Below are 20,933 nucleotides of genomic sequence, written 5' to 3' on the forward strand. Positions count from 1 at the left end.
CAAGATCTAGGAAATTGCAAACAAGAACCCTGTCTCATGCTGCACCCACTAGGCGCCTCTTTAAATGAAGTCTTGCTATTGCTTTGTGACATGAAGTTTCTAATTTTCATTTGTGCTAGAAAACCCCCTAAGTGTTACTGCTCAACTTCCCGAAAACATATATGATGTTTTGCCAGGGGCTTTGCAGCTGCTGTTCTTTGTGTTTTTTTATTTGTAAAATAAAAATACAGTCCCTTGTAAAAGTATTCATACCCCTTGACATTTTCCATATTTTGCCATGTTACAGCTAAAAACGTAAATGTATTTTATTGGGATTTTATGTGGTAGACCAACACAAAGTGGCACATAATTGTGAAGTGGAAGGAAAATGATAAATGTTTTTCAAAATTTGTTACAAATAAATATGTGAAAATTGTGGCGTGCATTTGTATTCAGCCCCCTTTACACTGATACCCCTAACTAAAATCTAGTGGAACCAATTAATTGCCTTCAGAAGTCACCTAATTAGTAAATAGAGCTCACCTGTGTGTAATTTAATCTCAGTAAAAACACAGCTGTAATTTGAAGCCCTCAGAGGTTTATTAGAGAACCTTAGTGAATCATGAAGGCTAAGGAACACACCAGACAGGTCAGAGATATAATTGTGGAGAATTTTAAAGCGGAGTTGGGTTATAAAAAAATATCCCAAGCTTTGAACATCTCACAGAGCACTGTTCAATCCATCATCCGAAAATAAAACACTTATGGCACAACTGCAAACCTACCAAGACATGGCTGTCTACCTAAACTGACAGGCCGGGCAAGGTGAGCATTAATCAGAGAAGTGGCCAAGAGGCCCATGATAACTTTGAAGGATATGCAGAGATTCACAGCTCAGGTGGGCGAATCTGTCCACAAGACAACTATTAGTTGTGCACACCACAAATGTGGCCTTTATGGAAGAGTGGCAAGAAGAAAGCCATAAGAAGTCCTATTTGCAGCTGGCGAGAAGCCATGTGGGGGATACAGAAAACATGTGGGAGGAGGTGCTCTGGTCAGATGAGACCAAAATGATTCAGCCAAAGTCCAGACCTACATCCAATTGAGAATCTGTGGCAAGACTTGAAAATTGCTGTTCACAGATGCTCTCAATCCAATCTGAGAGAGCTTTAGCTGTTTTCCAAAGAAGAATGGGCAAAAATGTCACCCGCCTAGATGTGCAAAACTGGTAGAGACATCCTCAAAAAAACTTGCAGCTATAATTGCAGCAAAAGGATGTTCTATAAAGTATTGACTCAGGGGGGCTGAATACAAATGCACGCCACCCTTTTTCACATATTTATTTGTAAAACAATTTTGAAAACCATTTATCATTTTCCTTCTACTTCACAATTATGTGTCACTTTGTGTTGTCTATCACATAAAATCCCAATAAAATACATTTAAGTTTTTGGTTGTAACATGGCAAAATGTGGAAAATGTCAAAGGGTATGGATACTTTTTCAAGGCACTGTATATTAACTGTTTTGGTAGACATTTTCTTATCTTATCACATAGAAGATAATAGGCTGGGTATGTCCAGTACAACAAAGAGAATGACAGACAATGACTTTTGTTCGCAGGAAAATAAGGCAGGCTGTGGCAGGTGCAGCAGGGTGTTACAGAAAGTGATCTGTCGCCTATCTTTGGAAACAGATCCTCTTAAAATGATGTGCAAAATAATTTTTTTTCTATGATATATGCTGAATGAATAATTCTTGGAAAAAGTTTCCAAAATGGGAGAAATATATAATATCCCAATATACCCTGTATACTTGTTTCTATAATAGTAGGCACAGATTTGGACACTTTTAACAAGATAATTTGGCATGATGTTCTACATTGGCTGTATCAGTGTCTCCAGTAACACCTGGCTGAAATCATCAGTACTGTCACCAGCGTTTTCTGCCGGTATAGAGTGAATTAAACCTTGAAAACTAGCACATCACCCAAGGCCAAACAATAACCCATTCTGAACACAGGATGTTCACTTACATTTTACTCTTATACCGAGATATGTACGAATAGACTATAAACGTATTTTTTAATACTTCTTTTGTTCTAATCTAAGGCATTTTCTGACAGTTGGCAGAAAAATACTACATGATATACGTGGTATGTCTAAAAAGTTCAGTGAATGGTCCAATTACTAAACAGCAACATGGTTCAGGTGCGCGCGCATGCACATGGCTATCCAGAGACACGTTGAAAAGAACTACCTAGTGTGGAGTACATGTGACCATCAGGGTAAACCTGCTGTGTGCAGTCAAATGTAGTCAGTGTGAGAGGTAGGATCACAGTGCAATAGAGCAATGAGTGAACATCAAGTTCTGCTACAAATTGGGGAAATTGGCAACGGAGGGGTATGAAAGTTTGGTTTGGTTGGGCATGAAAGCTTTGGCGATGAAAAAGAAACAACTGAGGATGAGCCACGTTCGGATCGGCTGTCAACCAGCATTACCCCAGACTTGATTGAGCGAGTGTGACAAATGCTGGCAAGGGATCGGCGACTGACTCTACGATTGATGGCAGAGGAATTGGGCATTAGCAAGGACACGGTGCGCACCATCGCCGTGAAGATTTGGGTAAGTGGAAGATCTGTTCCTGGTTTGTGCCACACAAGCTGACAGACAAACAGAAAGCAAGAGGGATGGAAACCTCTGGAGATTTCATTACCATGTGTGACCACGATCCATCCTTTCTGTGAACCATCATCACAGGTGATGAGACCTGTTGCTACTAGTTTGATCCAGAATCCAAGCGGAAATCGATGGAATGGTGTTCTGTCTTCCCTGTGACTTCTTTCTGTTTCCCCGCATGTAGTGCGTCATGAAAGACGCACGTTTAGCGGATGTGGCAACAATTCAAGAATGTGTGACAGCACTTCTGTGATTGATTTCTAAAGAGGCCTTTGCTGACAATCTCCAGAAGCTATATGTACATTGCCAAAAGTGTGCTGTAAAGGATGGCGATTATTTTGAAGGCCAATAAAGGTAATTTGTTTTCTTTATACCATTCACTAAACTTTTTAGACACACCTCGTATTCCTAGTGCATTACAATGCATAGAGGTTACAAGGCTGTTGAATAGCAATTAATGCAGCTTCTTAAGGATCTGCATATGTTGACTGTAATTGGAGCGCCTGTGGAGCAGTTTAAGGAGAACTGGGGGAATGGGTAGTAAGTGCTTACTGGTACCAGTCTGAAGCAGCGTTTCTCAACTCCAGTCCTCAAGGCGCCCCAACAGGTCATATTTTCAGGATTTCTCTCAGCTAAAACGACTGTGGTAATTACTAAGGCAGTCAAACTGATCAAATCACCTGTGCAAAAAAATTGAGGCCTGAAAACATGACCTGTTGGGGCGCCTTGAGGACTGGAGTTGAAGCACTGGTCTAAAGTATGTCAAAACATGGTTGTCACTTGTGCTAATAAAGGCTCCTACTTTCAACGCTCATGCTGAGATTGTGATCAGTCTAGTTGTAAACATTAATATGTTTAGCATGCAGAGTTGACTGTTGCTGCCATTGCTGACTTCCTAAAATGCTAGTTGCCTGGCTTTCATGTAGATGCTCCTAAGAGCCACTGTCACCTTGCCAGTTCAGGCAAAGGGATAGTGTCTTTTCAAAGGGAATCACACAACCCACAGATAATCACTTTGCTAGCTTTTCTCTGTTCTTTCCCCAGATTCAGCTGGAGAATAATACCCATTGCTGCCATTTAAGGGGTAGCATGTGATCTTCCTTCTAGGCCTTAGCACTGTTGAATATCAGAGGGAGTGAATTTACTTTGCATAGACGCTGTGACTTTGACCTTAACAGATAAGTATGCAGATGTGAAATTCTGATTTTACACTGACTTACCTTTGCTGCCTGCTTGGTCCTGGTCTGTGATTTAGAAGTGCTGCAGTGGGACAAAGTCCGACATCTAGCATTTCCAGAAAGAATCCAGCAATGCTAGCTTCTATATGTGTTTGCTCTCTGACTCGTCTGAGAAAGTACACATTGGAGGGCTTTTGATTCCCTTTATCCTTCGCCCCATAACCTTCTCATTGGGTCCCAAGCCCTATTCCATAGAAGCCAAGGTATCCATATATTATGCTGATGGGCAAAAAGCCTGTAGTTAAAAGCAGTTTAAAATAAATGACTCTATAAATTTAGGCTGTATGTGTACTATATAAACAGTGATTCTAGGTGTAAAGTTGGCAGTTAGTGAGTGGAACCATGCAAATCATTTCTTTTTGCCCAAATGGCCAATTAGTGTATACACAAAAAGCTGTTTATACTCCTCATCTCTAGATAGTGGGTGGAACCATGCACACCATTATCAGTGGCGGCCCGTCCATTAGAGGCATTGGGCGCCGCCCCCTCTCTCCATTCCACCCTCCTATATGCAGTGGATAGATTCATGCATAGCATGAATCTATTTACGGCCTCCGCAGCCACCCTCTATTCATGCGTCCGACCCCTTTCAGGGCACCATGAATTACAAAGGTGGGGTTTTTTAAGAACCTGATTAGGGCCAGAGGCTCTAACGGGCTTCAAAATCGGGTAGGCATGGGTTGCAGAGGATGCGCTCAGATCCCACTCAGGTGTGTTACAACAGCGAATGAATATTCGCTGTTGAAACACTGATCATCAATCTGGCCAATCAGAAGCTGGTGTGAGACCCATTTTTCGATTGGCCGTAAAGAGAAGACTCACAATTGGCCGCCGAGGAGGTGGGAGGAAACAGAAGCGGCCGCCGCCATGATGACCCGGAGAATGAGAGGCCACAGGAGAACAGCACTAGAATGGGAGGCCACCGAGCAGGGGAAGCAACCTCCGAGCAGGCGAAGCCGCCGGTGATGAGGTAAGTGCTACTGACTAAATTTTTTCCACCGGTCGCCACTGACTATTATCCTATCCCCTTATATCTGGGACATGTGATGGAATGAGACACGTGAATGCTTTGTTATAGGAATGCTTTACTGTGCTATGAACAGCTTCTCTGAGAAATATGGATTAGGGCAAGTCCTGCAACATGAATAGGTATAAAGTCAATGTGATAAAATCCTGTTTACTGGATAACTGTTTAGTAACGCAGATCACTCCTCTATACTTATATATGTTTTTATTTTATATCAGCATAGATCCCTTACCTCTGTGACATTCATAACTTTAATTGCCGCAAGCTGCCCTGTTTTAACATGCCGACCCTGTGCAAATGATAAAACAAAGTTTGATTAGAACCTTTATTTATAACAAATGATCAAAAGAATAGCAGGCGTACGTAATAGAATTCAGCTGCAACCATTCCTACACTTTAATGCCAGCTCTCAGATCTCAGCTATGGAACAAACAAGCTGCAAATTTTCAAACTGAATAGACTTTGTTCAATTTAAAAGTAATTTAAACAATTGGTTTATATGTTTCCATCCGTGATTATGGGTGAAAAATGATGAAATAAAAGCAATTTATTTAATAGTTAACATATTTTAAACAGGAAAAGGGCAGGATAGATCCTTTTGTTAATTTGTGTGTTAAATGGCTATTTAATGAATAGATGGCTTTCCCTTAATGCCAAAGTGTTGCTTTTCATATATCTCCTGTGTTTATTGATTGAGGCCTTGCCATAAATGGGATTTTCAGAGCTGCATTAAAATCCTAATCATGACACAGGAAGAAAGATCCAGTTAATTTTCAGTAGCGAGTACAGGCACCTGAGAGTACATCACCAATGTTTCCCGCTAATGAATGCTCTTCTCTGTGATATGGCTGTTTTTGTTTGGCCATTATCTGCATCATTTGATGTAAGTTATGGTTGGTACCTTTTTTCTAACTGCTAAATTGAAAGCCACTGTCTGGAACTTTTCCATTCACCACCTAGCCTTTATCACATAAGGGGCTATGGGGAAACGGTCTTCTGTTTTAAAACCTTAGTATAACTTAAAGTAAGTAAAGTCATTTTTTGTTGGTAAAAGGTTGTCTCTTTAACCTTATACTGGTGAGTTATTTTTTTTAGATTGCTCCATATTTTCTGTCCTGGGAACACCAAGAGTATTGTTGTGAGTGGAATGTATATTGCTATAATACAGTATCTCACAAAAGTGAGCACACACCTCACATTTTTGTAAATATTTTATTATATCTTTTCATGTGACAACACTGAAGAAAAGACACTTTGCTACAATGTAAAGTAGTGAGTGTACAACTTGTATAACAGTATAAATTTGCTGTCCCCTCAAAATAACTCCACACACAGCTATTAATGTCTAAACCACTGGCAACAAAAGTGAGTACACCCCTAAGTGAAAATTGTGCAAATTGGGCCCAAAGTGTCAATATTTTGTGTGGCTACCATTATTTTTCAGCACTGCCTTAACCCGCTTGGGCATGAGTTCATCAGAGCTTCATAGGTTGCCACTGGAGTCCTCTTCCACTCCTCCATGACGACATCACGGAGCTGGTGGATGTTAGAGAACTTGCGCTCTTCCACCTTCCATTTGAGGATGCCCCACAGATGCTCCATAGGGTTTAGGTCTGGAGACATGCTTGGCCAGTTCATCACCTTTACCCTCAGCTTCTTTAGCAAGGCAGTGTTCATCTTGGAGGTGTGTTTGGGGTTGTTATCATATTGGAATACTGCTCTGTGTCTAATGCCGCGTACACACGGATGGACTTTTCGACCGGACTTGTCCGACGGACGCCGACGGACCAAATCCGGCGGACAATCCGATCGTGTGTGGGCTTCAGCGGACTTTTCCAGTCGCAAATCTGATGGACTTTAGATTCGGAACATGCTTCGAATCTTTACGTCGTAATTCCGCCGGACCCAGAAATTGGCTCGTCTGTATGCTAGTCCGACGGACAAAAACCCATGCTAGGGCAGCTATTGGCTACTGGCTATCAACTTCCTTATTTTAGTCCGGTGTACGTCATCATGTACCAATCCTTCGGACTTTGGTGTGATCGTGTGTAGGCAAATCCGGTTGTTAGAAAGTCTGTTGAAAGTCTGCCAAAAGTCCGTCGAAAGTCTGTCGAAAATCTGTCGGACAGGGTGTCAGACTTTTGTAGCTGAAAAGTCCGACCGTGTGTACGCGGCATTAGTCTCTGAAGGGAGGGGATCATGCTCTGCTTCAGTATGTCACAGTACATGTTGGCATTCATGGGTCACTCAATGAACTGCAGCTCCTCAGTGCCGGTAGCACTCATGCAGTCCCAGACCATGACACCCCCACAACCATGCTTGACTGTTAGCAGGATGCATTTGTCTTTGTACCCCTCCTCTGGTTGCGCCACACACGCTTGAAACCATCTGAACCAAATATGTTTATCTTGAGCTCATCAGACCACAGGACATTATTCCAGTAATCCATTTTTAGTCTGCTTGTCTTCAGCAAACTGTTTGCGGGCTTTCTTGTGGATCATCTTTAGAAGAGGCTTCCTTCTGGGATGACAGCCATGCAGACCAATTTGAAACAGTGTGTGGCATATAGTCTAAGCACTGACATGCTGACCTTCCCACCCCTTCAACCTCTGCAACAATGCTGGCAGCACTCATACATCTATTTCCCAAAAACAACCTCTGGATATGACGCTGAGCACGTGCACTCAACTTCTTTGGTCGACCGTGGCAAGGCCTGTTCTGAGTGGAACCTGTCCTGTTAAATCACTGTATGGTCTAGGCCACCATGCTGCAGCTCAGTTTTAGGGTCTTCAGGGAACATTATTATATGAAATTCGGGTTTGTGCTGAAAGTTAAGGTAGATTTAAAACTGAATAGAATTTAGCTTGCCATATCACTGTGTGTTTTAAACAATTGTCATTTTTTAAATCAAATACTTTTTCGTTTTGTTTTATGGACCTTGCATAGTACAAAAAGCAATAAAATGTTGCATCCCATATTAGTGTAACAATAACTTATAATATAATATTACTACACATTGTTTAACAAATTGTTTTATGATTTGGCAAACAATACTCTCCATTCTTGAGATATTATGGAACTAACCTCCCAATTGGAGGGCAGTTAGGATGGTTTATTGCAGTGTGGGTAATGAGAGCTAATTGGATATTTGCTCTTTGCACCATACTTTTTAAATAAAGGTCTTTTTTTATGTTTTTATGTTCATTTTAGATGTATGCTAACACTAGCTGCTCAAATTTCCCAAGTGCTTCCTTGACAATGGTATCAATCCTTTGAACAACATACTTTTTTACGTTTCAGAGAAGCAAATAATAAGAATGACACCTCTGGTAAACACCGTAAAATGCATTAATATGAATAATAACTCTTTAAGGAAGAACAAAGTGGGACAAAATCTCTCAGGCAGGAAAAGGCGGAATACAAATATGTTTTGATGCTAGCAAGAGAAAAGGAAACGGTAAAAATATCCTGAACTATTAAACATTTTAGGTCTGTTGCACATTGTGTAGATCTCCTCTCATGGGGAGCCAGATGTTGTCTCTTTATGTGTCGAGATTATTTTTTATCTATCAGAGCTACAAAGTATGCAACAATTGTACCTTGATAGTCATTATGTCACTGCAGCATAAATCATATTGAATAGTTGACTTCCCCACAAGTGATTTTATTATAACATACTCTCAACAGATCACATGTCATGTGTCCCATTTAAAATATGCTTGACGAGTGCAGTACTGTAACTAAAGTTCAGTAGGAAAGGTCCGGATATAATTGGTTGCTGTACATCCTACAAGTGCGGAAACCAGTGCTAGAATATAAAAATACATTTGGAAACTCTTTCCTGTGTCTGCTGGTTCACACTCAAATAGAGGAAAAACATATTTCCAAGTGTTACTTCAGATGAGCCTACTTACAGTTTCACCTAAATGGAGAGGCTTTCAAAATCTTGTTGAAGGTTTGGCTAAGCACATAAATGGTCAACTTTGCTCCAGGTTTTTTGCCACAATCTATGCAATGGCATAAACAAGGACAACTGCTGTAAAACTACAGCTTTGCTTCTTGAGCATGTTCTAAGTAGTACCTACAGTATCTGATTGAAATATGATTTCAATGAGTGCAGGTTTTGGGTTATTAAACATTTTCACACCTTACTCTAAATATTCTCTCTCAAAAGGAGATAGGGCTTTTGGCTAATGCAATGTTTTACATGGCAAGCCGGTAAGTACATTTCCCAGCCAATGGATTTTTAAAACATTCACATTGCCTTTGTTGAATCAGAACACCTGGAACAATACCATTTTTGGCCTGGTCCTAGGCATCCTCTGATTAGGGGTTGTGACCCACGGGAGTTACTTCACTAGTGTTCAATAGAGAGGCTTTTAAAGGGTTAGCCCACATTAACCACTTGAGCCTGACCAGGCCATTTTTTGTAATATGGCACTGCGTCGCTTTAACTGACAATTGCCCGATTGTGCGACCCTGCACCCAAATAAAATGTATTTCCTTTTTTTCCCACAAATAGCGCTTTCTTTTGGTGGTATCTGACCGCCTCTGTGCTTTTTTAATTTTTTGCACTATAAAAAAAAAAGACTGACAATTTTAAATAAAAAAATAATATTTTTTACTATCTGCTATAAAACATTCCCATAAAAAAAAATGTAAAAAATTGAATTTATTAATGAATTCAGGCCAATATGTATTCTGCTACATATTTTTTGAAAAAAAATCCCAATAAGCGTATATTGATTTATTTGCGCAACAGTTATATCATCTACAAAATAGGGGATAGATTTAGGGACTTTTTACTTATTTTTTGTTTTTACTAGTAATGGTGGCGATCTGCGTTTTTTAGCAGGACTGTGATATTGCGACGGACAAATCGGACACTTTCTGGAGACCAGTGACACCAATACAGTTATCAGTGCTATAAAAATGCATTGATTACTGTATAAATGACACTGGCAGGGAAGGGGTTAATAACAGGGGTGATCAAAGGGTTAACTGTTCCCTAGGAAGGCGCTTACTGTGTGGGGCAGTGTCACACTGACAGAAAAGAGAGATCCGTGATTCAGCTTAGCTGAATCACAAGATCTCTTTCCCTTCCTGACAGATCTGCTGTTTGCCTTGTTTACACTGGCAGACAGCTGATCCGTCTCTCCTGTGAACAATGAATGGGTCGCGGCGGGCCATTGTGGCCGACGGACCCGCCGGATCACATCCGGCAGCACACGCGCGCCCCCTAAACCACGTGCACAAAGTCACGTAAAGGTACGTGATTTTGCGCACCCGGGCCGACCTGCCACAGTAAATGTACCTGGGGCGGTCCAGAAGCCATTAAGCTGATGTGGAACTTATTGGCGCATAAAGATTGTGTAGCACACCCTCTAAAGAGCCTCAGTTAAACTAGGATCCCCCAACCTGCACAGCCAGGAACACTGAATTTTCACAGGCACTCCAGAAACAGGGAACAATCTGTGACTTCGTTTTTATGGTTTATTGAGGGTTAATAACTTGGATGGGATATTATGGAATGTCCGCTTGACTTCAGCAACAACATTTTAGCATCATGTTCCTGAGCACAGTCTATATACAGCTTCCTTGACACTCCTCCTGCACTTTGCTTGCTGACTACAGCTCAATCACTAAAATTGATCTGACAGGCACAGTCAGATTTAGCAATAGCCCTTTTTAGGCAGGAACTCGAAGCCCCTTGTTGTGTAGCAGAACACAGTAATCAGCTTGCAATCTCCCTCCTGTAGCTACTGGTCCCAGCACCACCTCATAAGGCACTACCAACCCACCTGGCTGCAGCTGCCCCTTTCAGTAGCCCTCCAGGCTAATTCCACACAGTAGTCATCCAGACTGACTCTCACTCTCCAGCCCACCTGGCTGACTGCAGGAGATCTCCTAGTAGTGTTGCTGTACTCACACTGTCCTCACACTTGCTCCCGTGCCTCCAGGAAGGGCTTTCTCCCTGTGTTGATCCTTCCAGCGCCCCAGCCCAAGGTCCCCCCCCCCCCCAGATTAGGGGGAACTCTTGAGGACCACCGACAGCGTCCACAACATTATATCTCCATCTTCCACCCGACTGCCCCTGCTGGCATGACTCATGCCTATTTATGAGGTAAACCTGCCCCCTGCTAGCCCTTAGCTGGGGATAGGCTTAAGCCCTCATAAATATTCTAAACAGCTCCTCCTAACCTCCACTCACTAGCTCTAGGAGTTTCTACCACCTTCCAGACCAGGAGGAGGCACCAGAAGAGCTGATGGGATGAGTCACCCAGCCTGACTCCCTGAAACCTGACCCAGATTCACAGCTCAGGCTTAGCCCTGAGCCCTAACTAAATTGTCCTACACTAACAAACGTACCTTGCACCTAGCACACTACTAGAGGGTACTACTACACTTGTATCAATCAACTCTTACACTTTCTTCATTCATTTCCACTCTCTTCCTACTATGGCATGATATGTGATGGCATGAACAAGAAATTGATGTAAAACTACAACTTTGCCTATTGAGCATGCTCTGCCTTGATTATCTGATTGACATATAGAATACAATGACTGAAGGTTTGAGTTATTAAAGCGGAACTTCACCCAAAAGGGTCAATTTCACTTGTTTGCCCCCCCTCCTCTTTATTAATTGACCATTCATTGTTTTTTGGGGGGGGGGGGCGGGTACCTGGTTTTGACAGGTACCCACTCCCACTTCCACTTCCATCCAGGTTGCTGCAGCAATCCGAACAGAAGTTCACTTTTGCTTCACCGCAGCCTCCTGGGACCCATGATGTGTCCCAGAAGGCTGTGGGTGAAGCGGGAGTGAACTTTAAGGCCATTGTGGCTTCACAGCCAGTTTTCCTTAGTTAAGATGGTGGTGCTAGGGACCTGAAGCCCAATGAAGAACAGACTTGGGTGAGGACATAACTGGACCCCCTGGACAAGTAAAGTATTCTTATATCAAATGTCAGCAGCTACAGTATTTGTAGCTGCTGATCTTTAATTTAATTTTCTGGGGGAGGACTGAAGTTCTCCTTTAAGCAGTTTTATATGTTAGACAAAAATAATTAAAAAACATCCACCGCTCAGTCCAAGGAACTTCTCAAAATAACTATGGCACGTAATGATTTCCTTGACGCAGCCCTCCTCAGACTGGGCAATCTTCAATATACCTAATGCATTACTGCATAATGCTTTATTAAAAACGCACACCACCCAGCACTCAACACCAAAAGAGAACCTACAAAGCTACAATAAAATAAATGTATATGCTGTACTGTGAAGTAGTAGTAGTAGTGCACCTGGGATCATAGTATATACATTTAGTTTTATTGTACCCATGTACCTAAACATATATGTATTTGGCAATTGTATTCTTGAGAATATAGCCTATTTACATGTATTTATTTCTTATTCCTTTAGGATACACTTTGTATTGAAGGAGGGTCTCTTTTGGTGTGCAGTGCTGGGTGGTGTGTGTTCTGGTCAAGCGCATCTAGCCATAGGCATGTATTCTCATTCCTGCCAGTATTATTCCTGTCATTGTTAGCCCCTCCTTGGTATGATGCACTTCTGGCCTGTATTTCCCACCTGCATTTCCACCTTTTCTTTCCACAGTATGGACCATGCATTCCAGATACTCATCCCTGACTGTGGATCGGGATTTTTGGCTTTTAGATTACATGGTCGGTGGCGGGTGAGTTACTGTGGGATGCCAGTGTTTAGTGTTTGATAACATATATAAGCTTTTGTACCATCAGTTTGGGCCAGAGCTTATGTCCACACAGGTATATTGATGTGATAAGAGGATTATGTATTATATACATACATACATATGTGTTTGTCATGTGTGTTTTCAGTGCAGTGATGGATCTACAGAAAGGCTTTCTCTTTTGCTTATTTTGTTGTGCATTGCGCTTTTTTTAAAAAATTTTGGCTTAGCCATTAAGCCTGATTTACACCTATGCAGGTTGCATTTTGCATATTGCAAGTTGCATTTTGAGTTTTTCAATACATGCTTTTGATCCATTTGAAGTCTATGTAACTAAAAGCCAGATAAAAGTCCCTGGCCCTTTACATAAAATGCACAGGTGTGAACTATATCCATAGGAAACCATGTTAAATGGACTGTAGTGTGTTTCTTCAAAACTAAAAACGTACTAAAAAATGCATAGGTGTGAACCAGGCCTTGGGGGCTGTCACTGGTCACTTAAATCACAAAACACCATATATGATGGTACAAGTCTATTTTGAGAAAAAGGTAAGACTTCAGTTTTAACTCCCCATATATCAGTATTGTGACTTGCACTTCAGGGTGAAGCTTCCCTGATTACAAATGCAATAAGTTCCTCTAAAAAAAAAAGGAAAAAACTTCTTGGTAATGCCATATTTTACATGGTAGACCTGTACTTAACCCTAGGAAGGACCCCAAGGAGCTTTGTAGGCTACATTTCCAACTCTCAGAGTGGAATTTATGGTTTGTTTTAATGCAAAAAGGAAATTGGGCACTGGTAACTTTAGTAGGTTTTTTCATTTTATTTAGCACAATAAACTTAGGAGAGATAGTTAGGGCATGGGATACCCAAAAACAGATAGAAAAAGATCTCAGATCATCTGGTAACAGTCAAAATAGGCTGTGAGCCTTTAAGCTGAAATTGGCAATCTGTAACAGGAGACCAGTAAAAGCAAACAGATAGTACAGGTACCTTCTAGTACAAGATGCTCCTTACATGAAGTCATCTTCCTGCTCCACTCCTTCTTGATCTACCCTTCAGCAAGATGGCATACTTACTCTCCAATCTTTCCAAACAAAGGGCCAGTTTGGTGTCCTGGGGATCAGACTTTTTCCAGTGGAAGTAGAAAATGTCCTGTGTCAATGGATGTAACCAATGTCCCATTATTGGTGTCAGTGGGAGTAATAGTGACTTGTATCAGTAGAAGGAATAGTGCCCCAAGGGCCGGATAAAGGCAAGTAAAGGGCCATATCCGGCCTTTGGGCCGCAGTTTGGAGACCACTGCTCTAGACCCTAAGGTCAGGTTCCTCTTCTAGCACAAAAAAAGAGGCAAAGAACCACTCCCCATTCATCTCTCAAATATTTATATCCTTCCCCAGCTTGCACTACTGGTGATATATATCTGCTAGTGATTTGCCAAAGAGGAACAAGTATTCATAATTCTGTGATGTTGTCTTCTACTGCTCTATCTATTGGAGAGTACTCCCTTTTAATGGAAGCCCAATGAATGCAGAAACTATAACAATCTGAACTCAGGCTGAGTGCAGCTTAGCTTTCCACTAAGTTTAGGCTAGGGACACTCCAGTTTAAGGCAGAGTCCTTACAATTTTGTATATGCATCTGAAAGAGCATTGCCTTAACGTCTCCCTGTTGGCACTACATACCTTAACCTCAAATGTATTTCCTCTTCAAGACATAAGCCAGATTGTCTGCCTTTGTTCTTGTCAGATATCCTTTTAAAACAAAGCTTGCTGATTGAGTATTGATTCTGATTGTGATTCCCTGGTTCATGTGCAGTAATCCAGGATGAAGCAGCTCTGTGACAGAGTTTATGCATGAAATTGTCAGTCATTCTTTTGGATTGCTGGATCTAAACCTCTACTGTCTCACAGCTGTAAAATGAAAGTTTGACTGAAAAAGATGTGATTATGGAAAATTTACAGAATATAGTTGCTTTTTTGGAATATTTTCCCTATTTCCCAAGTATTTAATTCTGTAAAAATTACACTGATAATTTATACAAAGCACGTTGTACCTAAATATTGGAACTTTTTAAATGTAATTATTTTCACTTGCACCTAATCCCCCCCCCCCCCAAAAAAAAAAAAACTGAACAGATGTAGCCCTTTTTAAGAAGTAAAACAAAAACCAAAATAATAAAGGTGACCGATGTGTTTTGATCCTGCTGCTTAGAAAAATTACAGGACACATTCAACCATACAGTATATTAGCAGTATCAGAAATAATGGTGAAATCCAGTATTGCAGCCTGACAATACAGTTAAAGAGGTTGTCTATGGGAGCAAACAAGAGGGAAAAACACTCCTTCACACAGATGTACTGGTGCTCAGTCATGATTTTTCTCTACGTTCCTTAAGCTGTGAACAAATTTATTTTAACACTGGACAGTGTCTTAATGATTTTCTGGTATCTGTACAAAACTGAAGAGCTGAACTGTAATAATGTTTGCTCAGATATGTGGTGGTAATTGAAAATTCTAATGTCAAATTAAAAGGACTTATGAATTTGAGAGTTGTTTAAATGTCTGGTTATGTCAATTAAATCAAATTAAGACTCTAAAAGACTAACTGCCAGCTGTGCTTCCCACATGCTGAAGTTCCCACTTCTACTTCTTGTAAATACAGTGGTTAAATGTTAAGTTCTCTTCTAACACAGGTGCCTGGTGTTTGTCTTTTGTCATGCTTATTACAAAGCAAGGAAAGACTTACTGAGAGACCTATGGTCCTCTATGGTTTCCATTAAGTTTTGAACAACTATCTTTAAAGCAGAACTCAACTCATTTCTTTTTTTGCTTAGAAAGAACAGGAAGGGTATATATCTTGGGGTAGGGTTTTTTTATGTCCCCATTGAGGAAATCTAATCTCTCTTCGCCCTTTGGCCATTGTCACTGGGACAGAAAGTGAGGGATCATTTAACATTTGTTGTCACTTGAACAGCAGTAAAGGAGAAATCATCTGATGGATGCACCTGCTCTGGTGGCTGCTATCAAGAGGGATTGAATAGGAAGAAAGGAAAATGCTCTCAATGTGGACATCAACAATCTAACTTTTCCTGAGTCTATAAATTAGGTTTTGGCTAAAGTTCTACTTTAAGTCCCACATCACCAGCTAGTTAACTGACTTAGCAGAGCTAAAATCATCAGAACGTCATCTTCATTCTTACTTGCCCTACTACATTTCTTTTGTCCTTATATTATAACTCTATTCAGAGGTATGGCACCTTTTTTTCCCATGGACCTCATTCTCATAATTTAAATTTAAAATATTAGGATATAAGCTTTGCTGTTTGTTACCATGATACAATTGGAGGGGGATGAGATATACACAGGGCCAGCTACATGCACCCCCCCCCCAGAAATATATTCAGAATTCATATATGTATATTTTTATATATTTATGTATAATCTATTGGAACTGAGAATGCTGGGCACTGTAGTGCCATGATATTCAGAGCCTGCCTAAAGGATCCACTTATAAGGCTCCGATAGTCCCTTCCCCTCCAGCTTGAGAAAGGAGCATGATTGCCGTTCTAGGCATTGTACATGCTCAAACTCTTCACATGTCCTCCCCAGTGACATCACGACGCTGACGTCCACAGAGCATTCCAGCCCTTAACCCTGATGACAGATGGGCTCGGCTAGCTCCATTTCCCTGACAGTGCTGTACGTCCGGACTCCTCCAGCATTCCCCGCCATGCAGTGGTGACCATTCTATTTATCATTAATGAGCCTTCCTGTGTTTTACATTATGATTTGCTACAATTATGAGCTTCTTAAACTATATTACAGTCTACATTTAGAGGTGCTTCTCTTTTTCTTCTTTTGTCTTCACATTTATAGAGTAGGGGAACCAGTGGCCATGGCTGTGCGCTAGGCAGCTGCCTAGTTCACCTAGTGGTAGTGCTGCACCTGGATATAAAATTTCCAAGTTGCCAGATACTGGACTGCATTTGATTTCAGGCCCATTATAAAGACGTACAGCGGCAACATTTAAAATTTCCTTTAAACAGATGTATAACCAATCACTAAAATCCCATAAGTTTTCTATAAATTGTAAATTCAAGTCATTCTCAATATGTTTTGAACCTGCATTTTTCAATAAAGTGGAATTCCTGCCTAACTTTAAAAATGTCTCCTCCCCACTTCTGCTACCTATGCTGCCTAGCCTATTTTATAAAGGCCTGTATACCAACCCTTTTTCAGTCTGCTACAACCCGATTATTGTGTTCTTTGCAGCCTTTAAAAGCCCTCTTGGTAATTTATATCTACCACTGCATAGAAAAGGTTACAGAAAGTTACACAACAGAAAGTAAAAAAGTGAGACCTACAGTACTTACAATCAAACCGTATTAAAAACAATAGGGATACATTTACAGAAAAATTACTTCTCCTGCTTCTAGGGTTGGAAAGAAATCGCAACCATACTCCCCCACAATGAGTTTCCATTCAAACTATCCAGTTGGAGGGAATAGGCTGGGTGTGATCTGTTATATAATTAACTAAGGTATGATGTTTGTAATAATTTTCAATACTTCATAACTGTTTCCAGTTAATAGTCCTGGATCCAAAAGTGAAAGGGTACTCGTTTCAACTGTTCTGCTATGCGTAGAGTCCAAACTTCACCAGAACTACAAGAACTGGTAGTACCATAAAACAGCCCAGGATTACAAATGTCATCTTATCATTAAACCAGCATGCTAAAGGCTAACTCCACCTTTTGTACCATGTTACATGTCACACTTGTATTTTGGGTGTATCATGGTGCAATTAGGACCCCCCAAAACTGCTTCCCAACCCCCACTAATGTGACAGCGTGCAAGGGTTTAGCAGCTGTTACTTTTGAAATGTATTCAGAGTTCTGTAAAGGAATTAACTGCCATTCCTGTCTGTCACTGCGGCAGATGAACTTGTAGTTCTCAATGGAACATGATTGTGGTGATCACCACACTTGTAGTCCATTGACAATTCCTCTAGCTCTCTAACTGAAAGTCCATACTTTGGTATGGTCATAGAGCAATGTGGAAGAGTCTGCAGATCGTGGCTGCAATGTTTTACAAAAGAAATACAGTAAATGCACATTTTTTTGCTGCAAATATATGTGTATTTATTATTTTTTTGTAAATGGTGGACTTGGCTTTTAAACAACTTTTATCTTTGCACTGCTTTTTCAGAAGGTTTTATATTCATGCACTGCATGAAATGGGAGTTATGAACTATTGCCATTCTCCAGATTTTTTTGAAGCTTGCATAACACACATCTGTCGCATTGTAAGGATGCAGAAAACGGTTAAGCTATTTTTGATGAATAGTGCTTTTGCAAAAAAATGACATTAATGACATTCATTTAGGATTTATCTCTACTTTTAAGAAAACTTGTACTAAGAAATATGAGCTACAATTGCTGACCTTTCATTTTGGACACGCTATTTACTTATGCTTACCCAATGGTCTTTCCGAGTCACTAACATGTAAAAAATATGTACTGTAGATCAGGACTTCTGACTTTTCTCTGACTTCCCATACTGCGTACTTGTTTCTGGTCATTGACTTTGTTATGCACTGAATTTATCAATATGATAGTCCGATAACTAACATTTTCAGAAGAGGGGTTGGCAATGGAAGAAATTGTATTTCTCTCAAAATGGGTGTCCATTTAGGACCCATTTATACTCTTCCGTAGGTGTAAATACATGTTTTTCATAAGTTGACACATGTTCAGTTGAGACAATCTAAACGTTTAGATGATCCATTAGTGAACACAAAAAAATACCTAAAATTTCTGATTTTTTTCTTCATAGCAAACATTTTTATGAAAATGTATTTTAGGCTTTAGAACACCTTACAGCTTTTTATGGCTTATGGTCTTACTGGGGAGAGTCATCCTTTCTGTTTCTCCTGGTGACAAGGCTTGAAAGCTAGGGATAATCCAGATTTTAGGTGGTCATCAGTACTGGAAAAAAGTAGAAATCTTCTAATGGTGACATTTGTTCCACTGAAAACTTTCAGCTTATTTTGTAGAGATTTTGTTTCTTGCTTTCTACTGTATCAATGGGAGAGAAGGCAAGAATTGTTTCCAGTGGGATACACATGGTATGAAAAACTCATAGGTTTGAACTACTGTATATCCTATTCCATCCAAAAAATACAAAATAACTTTTTTTTGGCTTTACATACAATTTAAATACTGTTGTATGTATCCACATTGCTCCAGTGCTTATTCTGTGTATGTCTTATGGATCTGAGCACAGAAAGTTGAAGTTCTGTTGTATAGTGCAGGTCAGTCCCCTTCCATTGCACTAATTTTATCCTAGTGTTATTATATATACATGTTGGTATTTGTCATTTTTTCTATTGGTCTGTTAAGCAGAGAAGCATCATTTTGACACATTTTGCCAGCTTGAACATAAATTGTAATGTACAGTATACTAACCAATAAACATTTGTTTTAAATGACAAGGATATAAAGTATGTTAAAGCCCATAGCAGTTCAGACATGCAGCAACTCTGTCTCTTATCTATAGATTGTAGAGATACAAACACAAAATTGTGGTGTTCCAGCCGCCACATTGTAACAAGAATCCACAAGTTCCAGAGGTGAGACAGACTAATCACTCATTCCCATGATTCCCTTTTCTATAGATAAGTGGATACAATTGACTATCGACTACAGAGATTTTCCAACATGTCAGAGTCACTCCATCAATAACAGAAGAGTTAGTTAATCCTCTTTAGTTAACAACTTCATGGTTCTGTTATAAATGATACTTTAATCTGGGCAATTGAGAGGTTTTTTTAATGGAAGAAAGTGTGATTTTTGCCTGCCTTTCATGGGTTGTAATTTTTGTTTTAACCACTTGTTGACCAGCCACTGTATATATACAGCGGCAGGTCGGCTCGATAGCACAAGCCTTCATACCCGTACGGCGGTCTGTACTTGTGACACCGTGGGCACGCGCACCCGCTGAATGCCGCGGTGATCAATGTAATAATGTCACTGGTCCCCAAAAAGTGTCACTTAGGATCAGATATGTCCACCGCAATGTTGCAGTCCGGCTAAAAATTGCAGATCACCACCATTACCAGTAAAAACATAAAAAAAAAAAAAATTTAAAAAGTCCATAAATCTTTCCCATAGTTTGTAGATGTTATAACTTTTGCACAAACCAATCAATATACACGTATTGCGATTTTTTTTTTTTTCTACCAAAAATATGTAGAAGAATATATATTGACCTAAACTGATGAATACATTTGTTATATATAATTTTTTTTGGCTATGTATTATAGCAGAAAGTAAAAAATAGTTTTTTTTCAAAATTGTCACTCTTTTTTTGTTTATAGCGCAAAAAATAAAAACCTCAGAGGTGTTCAAATACCACCAAAAGAAAGCTCTATTTGTGGGAAAAAAAGGACATTGATTTTGTTTGGGTACAACATCGCACAATCGCTTAATTGTCAGTTAAAGCGACGCAGTGCCGTATCGCAAAAAATGGCCTGGTCATTAAGGGGGTAAAACCTTCTGGGGCGCTGAAGTGGTTAAGATTGTATAGGATTCTCTTAAAATGTATGGTCAGCCAAAACTTTTTTTCCTAGCTTTAAATAGAGTAGGGAAGGATTAGAACTTCTGTCAGGTTTTTACCACTATCCCTTGCTCAGAGAAAATTACTCTCACTTTCTATCCTACTGACAACATTTTACCAGACAGGAAGTGAAAGGAATTTTCCAACAGCAACAGTGACAGAAATACAAATGCTTTTATTTAGTAGAGTAGAAGGGAAGGAGGATATAACCCTCTGTTACAATTTCTGTCTGTTGAAACCATAATCGGCAAGGCAGGAATTGAAAGGAAATGGAGCTCCACATTACAGTAAGAAGGGATTTTAATCTTTTCCACTTTATCTAAATCTAGAAAATTGTTTTTGGCTTGACATACACTTTAAATAAAAACATCAAAGCAATATAGTTTTTATGCATATGCTAGCCACTTGATTACCCAGTAGTGCTGAACATGCCTTCCAAGAGGGTTTAAAATGCATAGTTAATACCATTCTTTATAGTGTATTTTAACTAGAGTGTTTTTGGAGTTATTAGTGTTTCTCTTAAAATAGTTTTGACTATGCATTCATAGTTTTATGTGTTAGCTAGCTGTTCTTTTTTTTTAATTGTAGTAAATGTAGATATTAGCTAATACCATCACTCAACAACCTACTTTAAGCCCTGGTTCACATTGGTGCAATTTGACATGCAATTTGACATGTCAA

General features: G+C 40.0%; 1 protein-coding gene across 2 annotated transcripts in view; it reads right to left on the minus strand.

The window, feature by feature from the left end:
* The window catches only part of NRK (Nik related kinase), a 402,914-nt gene that overhangs the window by 289,800 nt on the left and 92,181 nt on the right, over positions 1 to 20,933 (minus strand). For both annotated transcript variants that reach the window (XM_073599301.1, XM_073599300.1), the window contains exon 3: positions 5,155 to 5,211. In XM_073599301.1, the coding sequence (XP_073455402.1) occupies positions 5,155 to 5,211 (57 nt within the window). The remainder of the gene's footprint in view (positions 1 to 5,154; positions 5,212 to 20,933) is intronic.

The sequence above is a fragment of the Aquarana catesbeiana genome, linkage group LG09 (genome assembly GCF_042186555.1).
Source record: "Aquarana catesbeiana isolate 2022-GZ linkage group LG09, ASM4218655v1, whole genome shotgun sequence".
Taxonomy (NCBI): Eukaryota; Metazoa; Chordata; class Amphibia; order Anura; family Ranidae; genus Aquarana; species Aquarana catesbeiana.